We start from the raw sequence: 18,868 nt of genomic DNA on the forward strand, positions 1-18,868 counted from the left end.
TATGGAGGTTTAGGAAGCAGGTCATAGGAACTATTTTATGTATTTATCATTCCAGTAATATTTATTGCATGCAACTGAGTACATCTTACATCAGCATATACAAATGTGAAAATGCAACATTGAAGGTTTGTTAGTTTTTCCTGGTGAATCATCTAACAAGCTTGTTATACAGTTGTGGTTCCAAGGGCATACTTGTGTTGCTGCTATGTTCAGCAAAGGGTTTTTTGGTTCATACTTGTTGGTGGGGGTAGGGTAAATTCAAGACTAGTTACCTGGTCTTGGTGTGTCCTCAGATGGGCTTGTAGTTTATATTTATCAGGTGTGCTGTATTTACAGCCAGGGCTGGGGCAAGGCAACAGTATACCACTGTGCTTCTGGATCATGTGACGTTTTAAACAGCTCTTCGTGATGGAGGAATAGCTACACTGAGAGCAGTAATGCACATGCTCTTTGGTGTGCGTGCGTACATGGAGATTGTAGTGGACTTGGTACCAGAATAGCTTCCCTGCAGAGCACGGGAAAAACAGTCAACAACTCGGCAGAATTAATTTAGACTCGATGACAAAGAGAGACAAAGTTGGAGCTGATCACTGGTTAGGCTGATTCACAAGAGCATTAGGATCTTACCACAGTATTGGCACTCCAGGTCACCATAGATCTTTCTGAGTTGTTGAAAAGTCTCCATATTTAGCTGTGTTTTCTGAAGTGATGACACTACCTGCTGGAATGCATTAGGATGAGCAGCCTGTGACACCTAGGAGCAGAAAACAAAGAAAGGTTCAAACAGCTGAGAGTGGAAACTAAAAATCATCAACACATGGCTTGATCGGGCGTCCCTACAGACACAATTGGCTGTGTCTGTGGGTGGGCTGGATGTGGGTATGTGTCCTGGTCGCTGCACTAGTGCCTTCTCTGGTCATTCGAGGCACCTGTTCAGGGGGGAGGAGGAACTAGGGGGAATAACATCATCCTCCCATGTGCTACGTCCCCCTGGTGAAACTCCTCACTGTCAGGTGAAAAGAAGCGGCTGGCGACTCCACATGTATCGGAGGAGGCATGTGGTAGTCTGCAGCCCTCCCCAGATCAGCAGAGGGGGTGGCGCAGAGCTCGGGACAGCTCGGAAGAGTGGGGTAATTGGACTGGTACAATTGGGGGAAAAAAGGGGGGGAAAAGCAAAAAAGCAAAAAAAACATCAACACATGGAAATTCAACAACAGCCACGTAAGAAATGAATTATTATTTTCAAATGAAGCTGGAGCTTTTTGTCTAAATATAAGTTGCTCTGTCAAAGTAATGGATCAAACACAATTGATATTTACTCCATTACAAGGTAATGGATGCTATTGACAGTGAAAAAAGAACAAAACTAACCTCGTCAGAGCTTGAAGTAGGGATGTCCTCTAATGTAGGTGTGAATATTTTTTCTGATGTTAAAGATGTTTGGGCAGTGTTTGCTGTAGATGCATGTGTTTCTGACCACAGGGGTGTAAAAGTGTTATCGGAGCTCTGTGTGTGTGTGCCATCATCAGCTGTGTGTGCATTTCCTTCAGGTTTCTTTGCATTGTTTGACAAAAGGGTGAGTTTACTTTCTGGTGATAAAGAGCTGCGTGCACTCTCTTGAAGGGTTTGTACGTTCTCTGATAAAGATGTGGATGAGTTCTTGGCTATAGGAGCATGTGAGTCTTGTGTGCTGTCCTGTGGCTTCTCCCCAGCTGTTGGCTTCGACCAATCGGGTAACTGTCTGTCTGTGGGACTGAGGGTTTCTCTGGAAACATTTTGACTGACTGCTCCTTGGGAACCCTCTTCCTCCAGATGTCCATTTTCTAAATGTGCCTCTCTCGTCATCTCTTTGTTTATACCATACTCTTCTCCTGTCTCTTCCTGCCTCTCATTTTGAGGATTAGCCTCAGAATGAGGCTCTTCTTGCGTTCTCTCGTTCCTCTTGACTGCTGTCAAGCCCTCATCCTCACCATCTCCCCACTCATCTCCTCCAATACCATTTTGTCTACCCTCCTCTTCCCCCGTATCCTCTTCCCTCTTCTCCGACAGCATCCCCTCCTCTTCCTCCTCCTCCTCCCCTGGCTCTTCCTCCCTAGGCTTTTCTCTCCACCCATCTCCTCCAGGCTGAATCAAGCAGTAGCTGTTGTTGATGCAGTCGGTGAAGGCCTGTTCTTGGTCCTGGTCTGGGTGAGACTCCTTAAGGTGATTCCTCACCCTCTGGGAGCTGACAAACGTGCTACTGCACCTGCAGCACACGTACAGGAAGAGGTGCTTCCTGACGTGGGCTGCGAGTGCAGACATTTTGGTGGTGGCGTGGTCGCAGAGCAGGCAGGCGAAGGGTCGCTGAGGGCCGTGGACTAACAGGTGGCGCTCCCGCTCTAACTGGTTCTTAAAGCGACGGTTACATGTGGGACAGTGATAGAGCAGCTGCCTCTGGCCCTGACGGGTCTTTAACCTGAGGAGGAAATAGACCCAAGCAGAGAGACAGGGCAGACATATTAGATTGAGCAGAAAGAAAAAAGTAATTAGAGTAAACAGGGAGATAGACCAACAGGACAGACAGACAGACAGACAGACAGACAGACAGACAGACAGACAGACAGACAGACAGACAGACAGACAGACACACACACACAGACAAATAACCTGAGTTGTTGATAGCTCTTGTGGACGGCAGGTTCTTTAAGGTTATGCCGTTGCTCCATATGTTTCAGCAGGTTCTTCACATCAGAGTATTTCTTCTGGCAGAAACCGCAGTGCTGCTTCATCTTAAGATGGACACGTTCTATGTGGACCTGTAAATACCAGACAACCAGCGCCACGGCCATTTTATATTAACAAGTAAAACAAGTGCCAAAGTCAGAGTTATAATGAAAGTCCAGACCTGGAACTACAAAAATTGTGCCGCCTTCCCGAGAGGCGGATTTACTGTGGTGGGACTCTCATATAAATCACAGTACCAACATATCAGCAATCAACTAAAACGATACCTGTTCCACACTACTTCCATTTGAGAACGTAGTCATACACTTATGAACAAGAGTGGGGTTTTTTTCTGACTCGAACAAGAAAATAATCAGAAATATTCCATTTTGGATTATCTTTTTATACCGTTTTGCTCACTGAAACAACAGAACTGTGCCAGCATAAAGACTTTGTGAAGGCAATTTAATGATTATATAACCCTGTGTGTGGAAAAAGATCATGTGTCTGCCATATAATCAAATATATTTGCTTACTTTTGATGTTGAGCTGTGTATGACTTATACCATGCGAATCAAAGTGTCTTGGCCATGTGAACCAAGACGCCTATTGTTGACTGTTAGTTGATAAACAGAGGAATATGTGAGAAATGACTGGCGACCTGTCCAGGGTGTACCCCGCCTCTTGCCTGATGTCAGCTGAGACTGGCTCCAGCTTCCCCGCGACCCTCTAGAGGATAAGCCGTAAAGACAAGGGATGGATGGATCTCTGAATGTAGCAAGTTTGTATGCAAGTTTGCACAAAGTAATTGGAGAAACGGCCTTGGTGGGATACGAGTTAGAAGACATGAGAAAAGGAGGAGAAGAACAAATTGTAACCAACTCCTGGGGTGAAAAGGAGCAGAGGACAGGTCTAGTGATATGGGGATCCCATTTTGAGGACGCAGTATTAAAAACCACTAGAAATGGCTGAAGGGTAAGCACTTTTAGGACTATGGCCTGCTAACAAATAATTTTAGAATAAAATTATGAAATTGTTAATTGTGCTACATTGTTAGGAAAGACCTGATACATACATGTCCATATTGAATGCAGTGATCCTACAATGTTTTGAGTGAAAAAAGACGTTAGGCCTGTTGTGTCTGATCAAGGGTCAGACCTAAAAAAATCATAAATTAAAAAAGTGATATTTTTCATGAGAATGGTTAGGTTATGGCTGAATGAGATGTGAAAAGCAAGGATTTTTGAAGCAATACAGGGAAAATGCCATGTTATCCCTCCTACTGCTAATGATCATACGTATATTTGCTGCATTTTTTCATGGTGCTCTTGTGATTCTGACTGATTTTGGCTTGAATTTGGAATATGAATAGGGACAACATTGTGTCTGCAAAGTAAAAAAAATTTTAGCAGACCATAAGAATAAAAGAATAAGTATATGGCTAGGGCAATATTGTGTCTGCATGAAGCCAATGGAGAATAAAACAAAGAGACAGTAAAATGGGTAAATGCCACAGCAAATGAGCAAAAGGGAGAGAACAGAAGACTGAATATCAGGGGCCAGCAAAAATAATCCACCCACTAGTTATCAATTCTCTGTGGCTGATCTTGCTAACACATTTTTAGTGCACTGGTGCACCCAGGCTCTCAGTTCTGGTTTGCATTTTCATTTCAGGGGAAATCTTACACATTCACAAGAATGAGTCAAGGGTTTGTTGCCTCACCAGGAGTGTACTCAGCAGCATTGCAGGAAAACTTAGAACAGCTAGTTACATCTGAGGGAAGTACATTGGTTCAGTATGTAGATGATCTGATGATTTGTTGACCAAATGAGGATGCATGCAGAAGGGACATGGCGGCCCTGCTAAAATTCCTCACAGAACAAGACCACAAGGCTATCCTATTCAAATCACAGTTTGTGCAGACGGAGTTTACATTCTTGGTTCATGTAGTATCCCAGGATGGTAAACGCCTGAGTGCAAATCATGTGAAAGCGATATTGGATATTCCAAAACCAAACCTAAGAGACAGATGATGTCATTCTTAAGCATGACTGACTATTGCAGAAAATGGATACCAGACTATGCCTACTACGGGGGACCATTGCTGAATATCACACATGGCCATAATTAGAAATCACAGGATGAGGTAAATTGGACACCAGAGGCTGAAGAAGCCTTCCTCAAATTAAAACAACAGCAGACCATTGCGCCAACGTTAGGGCTACCGGATGTGACCAGACCGTTCACACAGACTGTGGATGAAAAACGGGGCTACATGACTTCAGAGTTACTACAGGGGCATGGGGCGAAGCTGAGACAAGTGACATATTTCTCAGCAAAGTTAGATGCGGTGGCACAAGGCCAACCTCTTTTATATGCACTGTAGCAACAGCAGAGAGGGCAGTATTGGCATCACGTGATATTGTGGGTTACCATCCACTCACCCTCCTCGTCCCACGTGCTGTGGCAGTTCTGTTAGCACAAAAGACCGCTCATATGTCTACATCACGCTGGCTAAGGTACAACAACAACCTGCTCACAGCTCCTAAAATAGCTAGCCAGACATGCACAGTGCTGAATCCAGTGACTCTCCTCCCAACTCCAGAGGACGGAGAGCCAAATGATTGTGTTGCCGCAGTGGCAGCAGCCTACCAACCATGTGCAGATCTCAGTGAAGTAGTGTTTGAAAACCTAGATCTGGTAAACTATGTTGATGGCTCAGCCAGAGAAAATGCTCATACAGGAGAGGCAGAGGTTGGCTATGCTATAGTAGATGACCACATGACTGTGGAAAACATGAGATTACCATCACACTTGCCAGCACAGGCAGCAGAGCTTTGTTCTAACACATGCATGTGAATTGGCAAAAGATCAGACATTGGTTGTGTATACAGACAGCAGATATGTGTTTGGGTTGGCGCATGATTTTGGGAAGTTGTGGGAAATTGGAGGTTTTCTAACATCCACAGGAAAGGCAATCTCACATGCTGATCTAATCAAAAATCTTTTACAGGCTGCTCTCCTACCCCGACAACTTCCAGTATGTGATGCCCACACTAACCGTTAAGATCCTGTTTAGGTAATGCAAGAGCTGACGCAGCAGCAAAAGCTGCAGCAATGTCATTAAGAGGTTCACCAAATGACCAAAATGTTAACAACACTGACTGCCACTAATGAAGATTTAATTCTCACACAGGCATTCACCTCACCGCAGGAAAAAGCTGCATGAAAGGCAGCAGGTTGTACATATGTAAATAACACTTGTCAGGCCCTGGATGGGAGACCATGCCTACCATGTAGTCTGTTTCCCTATTATGCAAAATTGTAACATGGGAAAGATCACATGTCAAAAGGGGGATGGTTGAGTCAGTGAACAGACTATGGTTCACAAGAGGCTTTTCAAATTATTCTCAAAAATTTTGTTGAAAATTATTGGTTTGTACCGTACAGTTTATCCTAGCCAGCTGAACAAATTTTATTGGACACAGGTAATTGGCAAACACTACTGTGTTACTACATGCGGAACAGACTACTGCAAAGTGCTGGTCACAGAACAACATACAGCTGAGAGCTTGAAACAGTCTGTGGTCTAGTGCCAAAAGGATAGAAAACCCGCGTGTTGCATAGATGCAGATTGGCCTCTAGGCACCAGTTGCAAATATGTAAAAATATTACTACACCCACGGTAGCCATTCAAACCCCTAAACTCCCTCCTATGTGTGCAAGACTCCATGATACCTATAAGAGAAATCTGGCCATAACTATGATGAAAGAATGGGCCACTGCCCGTAACTTTACTAGCTGTTGGATCTCCCAACAATTACCTGCATCGTCTCAAACACCTATGGTAGTTCCAGTGCCATTGTTTGCTGCAGACTTTAAGGTATATATATATATTGATACATTCAGCAGCAAGTGAACAGTCAGTTCTTGAAGTTGATGTGTTAGAAGCAGGAAAAATGGGCATGTGTAAGAATCTGAGCGACTTTGACAAGGGCCAAATTTTGATGGCTAGACGACTGGGTCAGAGCATCTCCAAAATGGCAGGTCTTGTGGGGTGTTCCCGGTATGCAGTGGTCAGTACCTACCAAAAGTGGTCCAAAGAAGGACAACCAGTGAACCAGCAACAGGGTCATGGGTGCCCAAGGCTCACTGCTACACATGGCGAGCGAAGGCTAGCCTGTCTGGTCCGATCCTACAGAAGAGCTTCTGTAGCTCAAATTGCTGAAACACTTAATGCTGACAGAAAGGTTTCAGAAGACAGTGTATCACAGCTTGCTGTTTAAGGGGCTGCGTAGCCACAGACTGCACAGAGTGCCCATGATGACCCCCTGTCCACTGCCGAAAGTGCCTACACTGGGCATGTGAGCGTTGGAACTGGACCATGGGGCAATGGAAAAAGATGTCCTCGTCTGACGAATCACATTTTCTTTTACATCATGTGGCTGGCCAGGTGTGTGTGCATCATTTACATGGGGACGAGATGGCACCAGGATGCACTACGGGCAGAGGGCAAGCTGGCAGAGGCAGTGTGATGCTCTGGGCAATGTTCTGCTGGGAAACCTTGGGTCCTGGCATTCATGCGATGTTAATTTGACATATACCACCTACCTAAATAAACATTGTTGCTGACCAAGGGCACCCCTTCATGGCAATGGTATTCCTTAATGGCAGTGGTTTTAATGTTTTGGCTGATCGGTGTATAAACGACCAAGGAGAAGTCCCTCTCTTTGGTGTTAGAGTGTCACATGAATATCTCTACAGCTGCCATTACAGCCACAGGGAGGCGCTTAGATGATGTTGGATGTGTAGTGACTGAATATAGAATGGTGTTGGATATCTTGATAGCCTCACAGGGTGGTGTGTGTAAAGCGATCTCTACTGAATGTTGTGCTTATATCACTAGCAATGATGCTGAAATACCCGAACTGAAACATGATACTGAACAAGGAGTGAAAGATTTGCATACTGTTCATGGGTGGGATCCCTTTTCAGAACTGTTTGGCCCCCTGACATCTGTGAGTGCGTCATTCATCCATACACTGATTGTAAGCATGATCCTATTTCTCATTATTTTCATCATTACTTGCATGCTTGGGCTGATCCATAAACAATGTACTAAGACTTTGCTCAATACTGCACAAGTTGAAAGAAAGATCTTCTCCAGATCCCTGGATTCCGCCATTCTATGGAGAGGATGATGACAGAGATTTTAGTGAGTATCTGTAGTGACCTCGCTCAGTTAAGCCCCTGACAAAGTGGTTCCCCTAGACCAGGGTTTCCCAATTAGTTTTCCCCAAGGGCCAAATCATGTCATGCATGCTAAGCCAAGGACCAAAATGTCAGGGGGGTTCCATGGCACCAGCAAAAGCTGTTGTTGTTTTATGTGCAGGTGTTATTGTTGCTGCTATTATGATTATTATTATCATCATCACTATTATAGTAGTAGTAGTTGTTGTTGTTTATTATTAGTAGTAGTTGTACTGTTATGCTGCTGTTGCAGCCTCAAAAATATCAAACTAAAGAAAACTAGTTTATAAAAGATATACTTTAATTCATTATGGTACTTTGTTTAGCAAAGACAATATGTACATATTTATTCAGTCTACATTACCTGTTAAATGCATTAGTAATAGCCTAGCGTAGTCTGCAGCCGATTTGCAATAAGTTTGCGCGACGGCACGTGAGGGGTTAATAAATTGTGAGAGAAGAATATAGTATGTAATGGAGAATGTGATAAAGCTGTACTATGAACTGGAACAAATAGGCGAGAGACTAATGAAATTATTGTTTTTAAAACAAGTCTACAGGGAGCACGGGGTCATCAAGGAAAAAGAAACAGGTAGTTTAAATATAACACTAAACTTGGCTTTCAATTATGCTAGCGGACGGATGACGCCTGCTAGCTCACCTCAACATGTCTTTTTTTTTTATTTCTGATTTTTCCCTTTTTCTCCCAATGTAGTGACCAATCAATCCCTATTTTAGTTCTAACACCCAACCTCGTACTGTATGCGTTCGCCAACTGCATCTCTCCAGCCGGCAGTCTCGAAGGAGACGCCTCCCCACTTTCGTGACAAGGCGAATCCAGGCCGAACCACTGCTTTTTTCGACCCACGCAGAGACGCATTCATGTGATGAACACAAGCCGACTCCACCCCCTCCTGAAGACAGCGTTGCCAATTATTGCTGCTTCATTGAGTCCAGCCATAGTCAGATCTGACGAGACCGGGGCGCGAACCCCGGTCCCCAGTGGGCAACTGCATTGACACAAAGCCGATGCTTAGACCGCTACACCACCGTGGACTACCTCAACATGTCTTTTGCAGTCATATAAGCCTTAGCCGGAAATCCATATACGCTCCAGAAGATGCTACACCAGGGTTCCCCAATTAGTTTTCCCCAAGGGCCAAATTATGTCATGCATGCCAAGCTGCTATTATCATTATTATCATCATTATTTATTATTATTATTAGTAGTAATATTACTACTACTACTATTATTATTATCATTATTATTAGTAGTAGTAGTAGTAGTAGTAGTAGTAGTAGTAGTAGTAGTGGTGGTGGTGGTGGTAGTAGTAACTACCTGTCTTTAAACTTCAAGAACTTCATAATAATTGTTCTTGGACATGTATTGTGCGAGTTGTTGTTTGGCGGGGCACTGATTCTATGAGCTCGCTCAATTACCGAGACCTCCTGAGGTTCCAGTCCCAGACCTTCCGGTTACCACTTTTCCAGGAATGTAATTGTATCCTGGTCTCTACCTTCTCTGGTAGGCCCACCAGTCTTATGTTGTTCCATCGGCTTCTGCATTCCAAGTCTTCCACTTTGTTGCTAAGAGTTTTAATGGTGCTTTCCAATGTGCTGACTTTGAATATTAGCCCATTAACGTCTTCTTCAGTATCAGAAATCTGTTGTCCCGCATGCGCAATGTGCCCTGTGCATTCCTGTACCTGCTTTCTTATATCAGTAATTGTTGCTTGCACAACATCAATTTTCTTAGAGTCCTCTTTTCAAGGACATTATAGCTTTCATGATATCTTGGTTGTTGTTCTCGCCCGAGTCCAATATTTTGCCATCTCCTTCGTCGAGGTCGTCATCCATGGCAGCCATGGTGTCATTTATTTCTTCACCCTGCGAATGTTTCTCCTTGTATCGTGATTTCCTTTTGTCTTTTTTGCCTCCTTTTCGTGACATTTTTAATACCCAGTACTCTTATATACGTGTTGCTTGACTTGGAATAAAATTCTGGTTAGTATTGCAGGATTAATTACATGCTAGTAGCAGAGCTGAAAAGTTGTGACCTCTTAGCACCACACCATAACCGGAAGTCCCTATTTGCTTACTTTCAATCTTTAACTATGTATGACCTATACCATGCGAACCAGAGTGTCTTGTCCATGTGAACGCAGAGGCCTATTGTTGACTGTTAGTTGATAAGCAGAGGAACGTGTAAGAAAGTCCCTGAGTGTAGCAAGTTTGTACTCAAATTTGCACAAAGTAATTGGAGAAACGGCCTGGATGGGATATGAGCTAGAAGACATGAGTTCAGGAGGAGAAGAACAAACAACTGCCCTTTAAGAGAGACTGTGGGTAACACTTGGGTAACAATGCTTTATGTGTGCCATGCCTGAGAATTAACAAGGTGTGATAATACTGTGAGGAAATTTGTCTCTGAATCCTCTGTTAAAACAAATGAGAAGTCTGATATAGAATTGCCATGACAGGCTTACAGAATATCATCAAATTCTGCATGATGATACTGATACTAATATTTCCTGCTTTCACAAATGCTATATTGTGATAATAATGACAATAACAATAATACCTTCAGGTGGCCAGGACTGAGGCAGGTGAAAGGACAGTGCACACAGCTAAACTTCTCTCCTGTGTGTTTCCTCAGGTGGACGTTCAAGTTGGCTTTGAGGAGAAAAGAGAAAAAAAAAACCAACAACACACAATTAGTAATTGTCAGAGGTTTTCAGTTTCGATTCATCTTGCAGAAAATATTAGCAGCACAGTTTAAGGCAGAGAGGAAATTAACTGGGGTGCAATATGTTCCACAAGTAATTGTGCTTCATGGGGATCATTAAAATTTAATCTCCTGCTATCTCTTGTTTATCTGATTTATGATCCTCATATTTGGTTTGCAGACAGTGGCACTGACAAAAAGACAGGAGGTGGCGCTGGAGGTGGCAGAGTTGAAGATGCTAAGATTTTCATTGGGAGTGACAAAGAAGGACAGGATTAGGAACAAGTACATTAGAGGGACAGCTTAGGTTGGACAGTTTGGAGGCAAAGCAAGAGAGGCAAGCTTGAGATGACTTGGACGTGTGGAGGAGAAATGCTGGGTATATTGGGAGAAGGATGCTGAATATGGAGCTGCCAGGGAGAGGAAAAGAAGAAGGCCAAAGAGGAGGTTTATGGATGTGGTGAGGGAGGACATACAGGTGGCTGGTGTGACAGAGGAAGATGCAGAGGACAGGAAGAAATGGAAATGGATGATCCGCTGTGGCGACCCCTAACGGGAACAGCCAAAAGTAGTAGTAGTAGTAATGGCTATCTCTTATTAAAAAACCAGCCATTATCAGTTACTGCATAAGCAGAGGTTTGACCTGCTATTCACTTATAGAGAGCATTAAAGACATATTCAGGACAAGGAAAACAAAGGTGAAATGAATTGTAGAATATCATACAACAACCAACATTCTTTTGTGTGATGAGTCAGAAGGTGAGTTTTTAGTTGTTATTTAGAAATAGACATGTGGCAGCTGTCCTCAGGGAGAGGGTTGGGTTGTTCCACGGTCTCGGGGGGGACAGAAAGCCCTATCACCAAAGCGACTCTAGTTTATATCTCTGGGTTTACCTTTAATGGCTGATGCGTAGTCACAGTGCGGACACTGGAATGGTTTCTCTTGGGTGTGAGTCCTGAGATGGGCGGTCAACGAGTGCCTGAATTTAAAGATTTTATTGCAGAATTCACAAGTGAAAATCTTCAGCTGGCTCTGGTTTAGACTGGGGGAAAAGAAAGAAAAAACTTATTTACCAATTCAATATTAATCTTTTTAGATGTTGAGATTGTGCGTGCATGTGTGTGTGTGTGTGTGTGTGTGTGTGTGTGTGTGTGTGTGTGTGTGTGTGTCTGTCCCTGGCTAATCTCACAAACTACTGGACCTATCAGCCTAAATCTTTTTTTGTGCACCGTTATGACTGCATGATGGAGGACCTCTCATGATTGCAGTGATTCAAAACCTGCCAAAGACATTTGTTCTCGCTATCACCGCTCCCTGTCTTCCTTCACTCTCTAGCTCATTCGACCAACGCTGCTTTCTGTGGCTGCCCGTTCTGAGTCAACAGTGTACATGTGCGGCTCACATCTACGGTTGAGTCACATTGGGCAGCACCAGTGTCTAAACCAAAACGTTATGTATTCGAGTATGAGCTTTGAAAGTAAACAAGAAGATGGATCGTATTTCGCAAACCAGCAAATCATTCAATGCTGATGTCAGCACAGAAGAACTGGAGGAACACTGGATGAACCAAAAATAATTTGCCTTATTCACCCCGCCGCCACACGGAAGCGCCATAGTCTCGAATGTTAAAACTCTGCTATTAAAATACCTGTTCCTGTTCGTCGACTTGGGCGTTGTGCAAAAGTCTTATAATGGCAGGTAAAATGCTGGTTTTTCTGTCTGTGGGTGCATGTATTTCTCTTCTCCTGGTAGGCGAGAAGGTTTGTCGCCATGTTCGAATGCCGGAGAAGGGGCGATACATACATTTGGCAGAGATCTGTACTCTAGTGAGTGCACTCCTCTAGTTTTAATTGTGTCAGTTATATAAGTGAAGTCATTCACTTGGATCTGGACTAGACAGGGGGTTCAACCAGCTTTTCATCAAAAAGTTAATCAGCTTTTAGCTTTTCATTAAATAGGGGAGAACTAAGTCAATCAACTCTCATATCCTAATATAACGAGGTAAATCATCAATAAACAATAGTATAGCAAAATTCCAGCGAGAGAGAGAGAGAGAGACACACACACACACACACACACACACACACACACACACACACACACACACACACACACACACACACACACACACACACACACAGATAGTCTGTGGATGGACGGATGTGTGTTGCACCTGGTAGCAACTTGTTTGATGGAATATTCCTGGAAGCCTTTGCTGGCTGCTGTTGAATTGGATGCCACGTTAGGACTAGGAATAGCACAGGAAGAGGAATCAAAAGCAAACAAGGTTGGGTCAGACTGCAGGGTACAGAAAAAAAATCCTCAACATTACTAATTCTAGGAGTTGGCAAATCGTGTTACAAGGTGTATATAGATGTATTAGTACCACTTGAACTGCAGCTATACTGATCAGTAAACTAGCTAAACAATGTATAATATTACAGATAAGATTTGTGCTTCCTCATCTGGTTTTCTATTACAGGTTCACTCCATCGACTTACCTTGGCTCAGATTCAGGGTCAGGGTTATTGGCAGAGTCCTGTGTCTGAGACTGGCAGGCTGCAGAGTCCTGAAGTAAGGTAAAATCAGATTGTTAATCCTTTAGTAAAATCGGGATTCACAACTAAATGTAGAGATGAAAAAGTAATGATGGAGACCTACACCAAGACAAAAACCTTCAAATGCAGTATCCCACAAATCAAGTCCAAGAGCATGTCCTTAGGAATTTTTAAAGGACATTTTGAGTATGTTAAGTATAACAGATCATCTGAGATCCAAAATGTGCTGCAGCCTTCTCAAAAATGATGACTGGAATGTCAATGAAAATGTCATCTGTCATGTCCATGTAATGTTCTCCAAGACATATTATACCAGCAGTTTCATTCAAGCAATCTCATTCGTCAAAGATATGTGTCAGGCATCCGGGAGGTGTGGCTGTCTATTTTGTTACCTACGAACATGGGGATCGCCAGTTCTAATCCCCATGTTACCTCCGGCATGGTCGGGCATCCCTACAAGTACAATTGGCCGTGTCTGCGGGTGGGAAGCCGGGTGTGGGTATGTGCCCTGGTCGCTGCACTAGCACCTCTTCTGGTCGGTCGGGGCACCTGTTTTTTTTGGGGGTGGGGGGGGGGACTGGGGGAATAGCATGATCCTCTCACGCCCTACATCCTCCTGGCGAAACTCCTCACTGTCAGGTGAAAAGAAACGGCTGGTGACTCCACATGTATTGGAGGGGGCATGTGGTAGTCTGCAGCCTGCCCTGGCTTGGCACGGGGCTGAGCAGTGACTGGGACAGCTCGGAAGAGTGGGGTAATTGGCCAAGTACAATTGGGGAGAAAAAAAAAAGGGGGGGGGATGTGTGCCAACAAACGCTGATAACTGCTGAACTTTATTGGTTACCATACCAGCCCTTGTAAGAAGTTAGTCAGCACTCTTTTCTGCTTTCTCTTGCTGTTTGTGGTATGCGTCTAGTCACTACTTTGAAAACAACATTTCACTCGGTAGTAAGGCACAGAGAAGCATTATAAAAGCCATAATACCCTTCACTTTAATTACAGCCACTTTTGTGCTGCTGGTGGTGTTCGGCGTTGATGGGGTTGCTATTAGCGTCACCATCATATCCATTTTCACGGTAAAGAATACCCTCCCTTGTATTATTTGCTATAAATAAAGCAGTGGTGTAAGTGATGTTCCTGTGGAGCTAGGAAAGTGAAAAAGAGAAATTTAGCTACAGGGATAGCTACAGTAAAGTATTATTAAATTATTCTCATATGGGTTCTGACCCATGGGTCCTACCAACATTTTCACTGTAACTTGATAGTTTTCTGCAACACATACAGAATTACTAAGATACAGAGCACATTTGGGTCAATTTGTTGAACTGGGCAACACTCTTACTATGCACAACAGACAATAGTGAATGTCTCAGCTTCTCCTGCAGTGAGATCAACATGCCAGATATGGACACCGGGCTGAATTGAGAGGCTGTGTGTGTTGGCAGTCTTACCTGAGGTTGAGTCTGGCCGTCTGCAGAGTCTGTTTCAGCTGGACTAGCCTCTACTGGAACCATCTTGGTTGCACCTGGGAGATTATTGATGAAACAGTACAACAATAAAAGAAAGGCATGAATGAAACAACCACAGATTAACACAAAATGAAATAATATTCCAAATAATATTCCAAACAAAAAAAACAAAACAATGTGACTATGTGTGTGTGTGTGAGAGAGAGAGAGAGAGAGAGAGAGAGAGAGAGAGAGAGAGAGAGAGAGAGAGAGAGAGAGAGAGAGAGAGAGAGAGAGAGAGAGAGAGAGAGAGAGAGAGAGAGAGAGAGAGAGAGAGAGAGAGAGAGAGAGAGAGAGAGAGAGAGAGAGAGAGCAAAATTCAGTCTGACCTGGAAGCATTTCATGTTCTGTCAGAATCACACTTATGACTGACTTCTTGTTTCCTGCTGCTGCACCCCCCTCTTTACAGACTGGGCTTTGGTCATCGCACAGCGTCCGACCTCTCCTGATATTTCTCTGGGCTTTGGATCCATCCACTTCTAGGGGCAGAGAACAAGGTGGTTTGTGTTTGGCAGCAAACCAATACTAGACAGTGAGGAGGACATTTATGGGAGTAGAGAAACTAGTCTTTTAGTGGAGTCTAACATAAAGAGCTTATGGTAGTGGGGAAGAAATCAAGTTCCTTGGTACCTGTAGTGTATTTTAACTATTTCCGATTAAATTAAAAAAAAAACAGTTGCCAAATAGCTACTCTGATAGCCTAAGACTTAATTACATTAATTTTTTTCTCCAAATTTTCTTTGTGAAACCTGATCTCATGTAGATGACAATGCCATCTCCACTACATCCAAATAACTGTGGAACTGTATATCAATTGCACACAATCATCGGCTTATACTGGAATTCGCAGCGACAATTGATGGCTATTTCACAACAGCCATTTTTTTGCCCTCCCGGCTATCATTTACTAAAAGCAGTCACTTTTGGTTCTTTAGTTTACCTTTTGTGCCTGATCTGCCTTGGTTTTGATGACTGTGGTTTGGTTCAGCTCCACCCCCCAGGGCCAAGCTCCCAGAACCCCCCACTCTTGCTTCTCTACAGACGCTATCTGGACCTAGATGTACAGAGACACATGTAATCTTTACCCTAATCCTGGTTCTTTGAATCAGAATCATCTCACAGTCCATGATTAATAAATTTATAAGAACTTATTTTGTAGAAATGGTGCAGATGCATATTGAACACCTGCTGAGTGACATAGTGTGTGTGGCCACATGGCACAAATACAACTATACCTCTTATGAGGGGGAAAGGAATAGTGCAAGAGTAGGCAAATACAAATGCAACATTTAAAAGGTTTGAGGCTTCTGCTAACATTGCATATCATGCAGCTTTAGCCTTAGAGGAAGTGCAGTTAGGCTCCACTTCTGCACTGCACTTGTGCACAATAAAGTTGGTACCCTGGATGAAAAGTGGCTCGTTGTCAGTGAATGATGAGCTTGTTGATATGCAAATGCAACAACAAAGAGGAGCGATGACTCGATAACATGGCATTTTTAACATCTATTAATATGTCAAACAAAAACTCCCAACAAACATGTTGTCAAATAAACTATTGCAACAGGGTGATGTGGTGAAGAGGGGAGGCTGTCCTTCAACCATAAGACCCAGTCTCAGGCTGTGGTGACGGCACTCATTCGGTCTCCTCTCCTGATGTGACATCGATTAAGACACTCATTCCTTACAATCTCCTCAAGGAGTGGTTCTCAATCCAGTCCTCAAGAACCCAGTGTACTTGCTGGCTTTCTATTCTTCAGGGTAGCTATTACAGTCACCTGTTGTGTCAGGTCTAAAATCCCCAGGATGAGATCGCTGTAGCACCTGGGAGGGTATCGAGGAGTTGTTAAGCTCCACCTTAAAGAAACAACTGAGTGTCATCAATGGAGCATCCCCCTCGTATTTAGGTGTCTTCTTTCCCTCCTTATAAAAACTTATAGGTCCTGTGAAATGGCATTTGGAGCACCACAAACTTGAGTCATTTGATGTATATCTGAATGAAACAGAATGGTCGGGTGGGATTTTGTGAGGGGAGGGAGTTTGATTTGACAACAGCTAATAATGGATGGACAAGAGGTAACAAAAATGAAATTACAGTTTTCATTTCATTGGACCTTTAAGTGGTACTTTGTAGAAACCACCTGTTGTTTTCCCTCCATCATTTATTGCTACCAAGCAGGACTTTTGAATTAATTGTGCTGGCAAGGGGGTCTTATGTCCTCCATGCTTTCTCTGTGCTTGCTGGTCTTTAAAGGTCTTTTTTTTTTATTGGACTCTTTGGAGAATGTTGACTGAGAATGTTTCTTACTGTTGGTATGTATTACAAGTCCACAACTGTCTTTTAGCCCCTCACCATTCTCCTCTTCAGCCTCTTCCTCCTCCTCCTCCTCCTCTTTCAGACAGATGTGCTTGCGGATCTGTCGTCTGTTGCTGAATGACCGGTGACACTTCCTGCACTCCAGCTCCCTCACCTCCTCGTGGCGCTCCCCTAGCAGGACAAATCAAAGAGAGGTTAGAATGTCATGCCCCCCCCAAAAAATAACAATAATAACAAGTTAGTTACAAAGTGATGTACAATGGAAGGAACAAAGAAACATTATTAACAAACCATGAATTTTGATAAAAAGGACACCTGGGATGAGAGTTAGAGTATATATATGTCTTGCAATTAAAAACCTGGCGGCTTAATTCTGAACTAGTTAAGGGCTAACGAAAAATGTTCTTTGTTCTTTCTAAGACTACTATTGTAAGTCTAAAATATGATGGGCTCAGGCAGTTGGGTGCAAGTCAAGGAAAGGTCCAAATAACAGAAGCAAAAAACAAGGAGTGGTCAGACATTTAGGAGCAAAAAACAAGAAAGGGCCAAACTGCCCGGGGTTGAAAACAAAGGGGGGGTGAAACCATTAGAGGTGGAAAGAGAAGTCAAACAGTTTTATAATATTGGATTCCTTCTAATGACTTGATAATCTAATGAAGATTTACATCATTTTAATTTGAGGTTGCAGCTGCAAAACCAAGCATGACAATATCTCTTGACATTTTTAAATGAACACAATTCACTATGAAGCTGTTAAATATTCAAACTGCTAGTCTGTATACAGGTTAGACCAATGATGTTAAATTGCTGTTACTCTTTGAGCCTGATTTTCTTGTCAGGCTGAATGACCTCCTCCATTTGTTCAAGGTATGATTCTGTGTTTTTGTTAGTGGAAGGCAACTGTCTTCTGCAAGAATCAATTAATTATGGGAAACATAAAAACCAATTACAATACCTTCTTCCATGGAATTCCTATTTCTATCTCTTTCCTCCATCTTCCTCTCTTGCTCTCGCTTATCTTTTTCCTTTGGCGAGTGGGTGGAGCCAGTCTTGCTTTCCAACCAATCAGAGCCTCTCTTCTTGGTGGAACCTTTCGGTCTTCCTCGTTTTCGCTTCACTTGACTCTCTGTGGGTCATTGATTATTCAAGGACTGAAATAATAAGCGCAGTCTAATAAGATCCATCCATCTGTTATCTACACCTGCTTAATAATAATCATCATCATCATCATCATTACATTTGTATAGCGCTTTTCAAGACACCCAAAGCACTTCACATTGAAGGGGGTAAACTCACTTCAACCACCACCAATGTGTAGCACCCACTTGGGTGATGCACAGCAGCCATTTTCTGTCAGAACATTCACCACAGATCAGCTTGAGGTGGAGAGGGAGGAATCATTGAGCCAACTACATGGGGGGATGATTAGGTGGCCAGATGGAGAAAGCCAAGTTGGGAATTTTGCCAGGTCACCGGGGAACCCCCTACTCTTTGCAATAAGTGCCATGGGATCTTTAATGACCACAGTGAGTCAGGACCTCGGTTTAATGTCTCATCCGAAGGACGGCATCTCCTACAGCAGTGTCTCCGTCACTGCACTGGGGCATTGGGATTTGATATTGGTTGTTTTATTAGGACCAGAGGGAAGACTGCCCCCTACTGGCCCACCACTCTCGGCAGCAACTATGTTTTCCCCGGAGGTCTCCCATCCAAGCACTAGCCAAGCCCATACCTGCTTAGCTTCCATCATTTGACAGAGCCAAGGTACATGTCAGTGAAGTGAATGTCAGTGATATAGCAAAAATCAT

The 18,868-nt window shown here is 43.4% G+C and overlaps 1 protein-coding gene across 1 annotated transcript in view; it reads right to left on the reverse strand.

Moving 5' to 3' along the window:
* LOC130118470 (zinc finger protein ZFAT-like) overlaps positions 1–18,868 on the reverse strand; it is a 37,242-nt gene that overhangs the window by 14,289 nt on the left and 4,085 nt on the right. Inside the window, exons 3-16 of the mRNA XM_056286925.1 lie at positions 18,016–18,186; positions 17,097–17,231; positions 16,550–16,567; positions 15,687–15,800; positions 15,076–15,225; positions 14,690–14,763; positions 13,182–13,249; positions 12,854–12,928; positions 11,574–11,722; positions 10,536–10,627; positions 2,647–2,795; positions 1,372–2,455; positions 628–754; positions 273–505 (exon numbers count right to left, since the gene is read on the reverse strand). Of these exons, the coding sequence (XP_056142900.1) occupies positions 273–505; positions 628–754; positions 1,372–2,455; positions 2,647–2,795; positions 10,536–10,627; positions 11,574–11,722; positions 12,854–12,928; positions 13,182–13,249; positions 14,690–14,763; positions 15,076–15,225; positions 15,687–15,800; positions 16,550–16,567; positions 17,097–17,231; positions 18,016–18,186 (2,639 nt within the window). The remainder of the gene's footprint in view (positions 1–272; positions 506–627; positions 755–1,371; positions 2,456–2,646; positions 2,796–10,535; positions 10,628–11,573; positions 11,723–12,853; positions 12,929–13,181; positions 13,250–14,689; positions 14,764–15,075; positions 15,226–15,686; positions 15,801–16,549; positions 16,568–17,096; positions 17,232–18,015; positions 18,187–18,868) is intronic.

The sequence above is a fragment of the Lampris incognitus genome, chromosome 9 (genome assembly GCF_029633865.1).
Source record: "Lampris incognitus isolate fLamInc1 chromosome 9, fLamInc1.hap2, whole genome shotgun sequence".
In the NCBI taxonomy this organism is placed as follows: domain Eukaryota; kingdom Metazoa; phylum Chordata; class Actinopteri; order Lampriformes; family Lampridae; genus Lampris; species Lampris incognitus.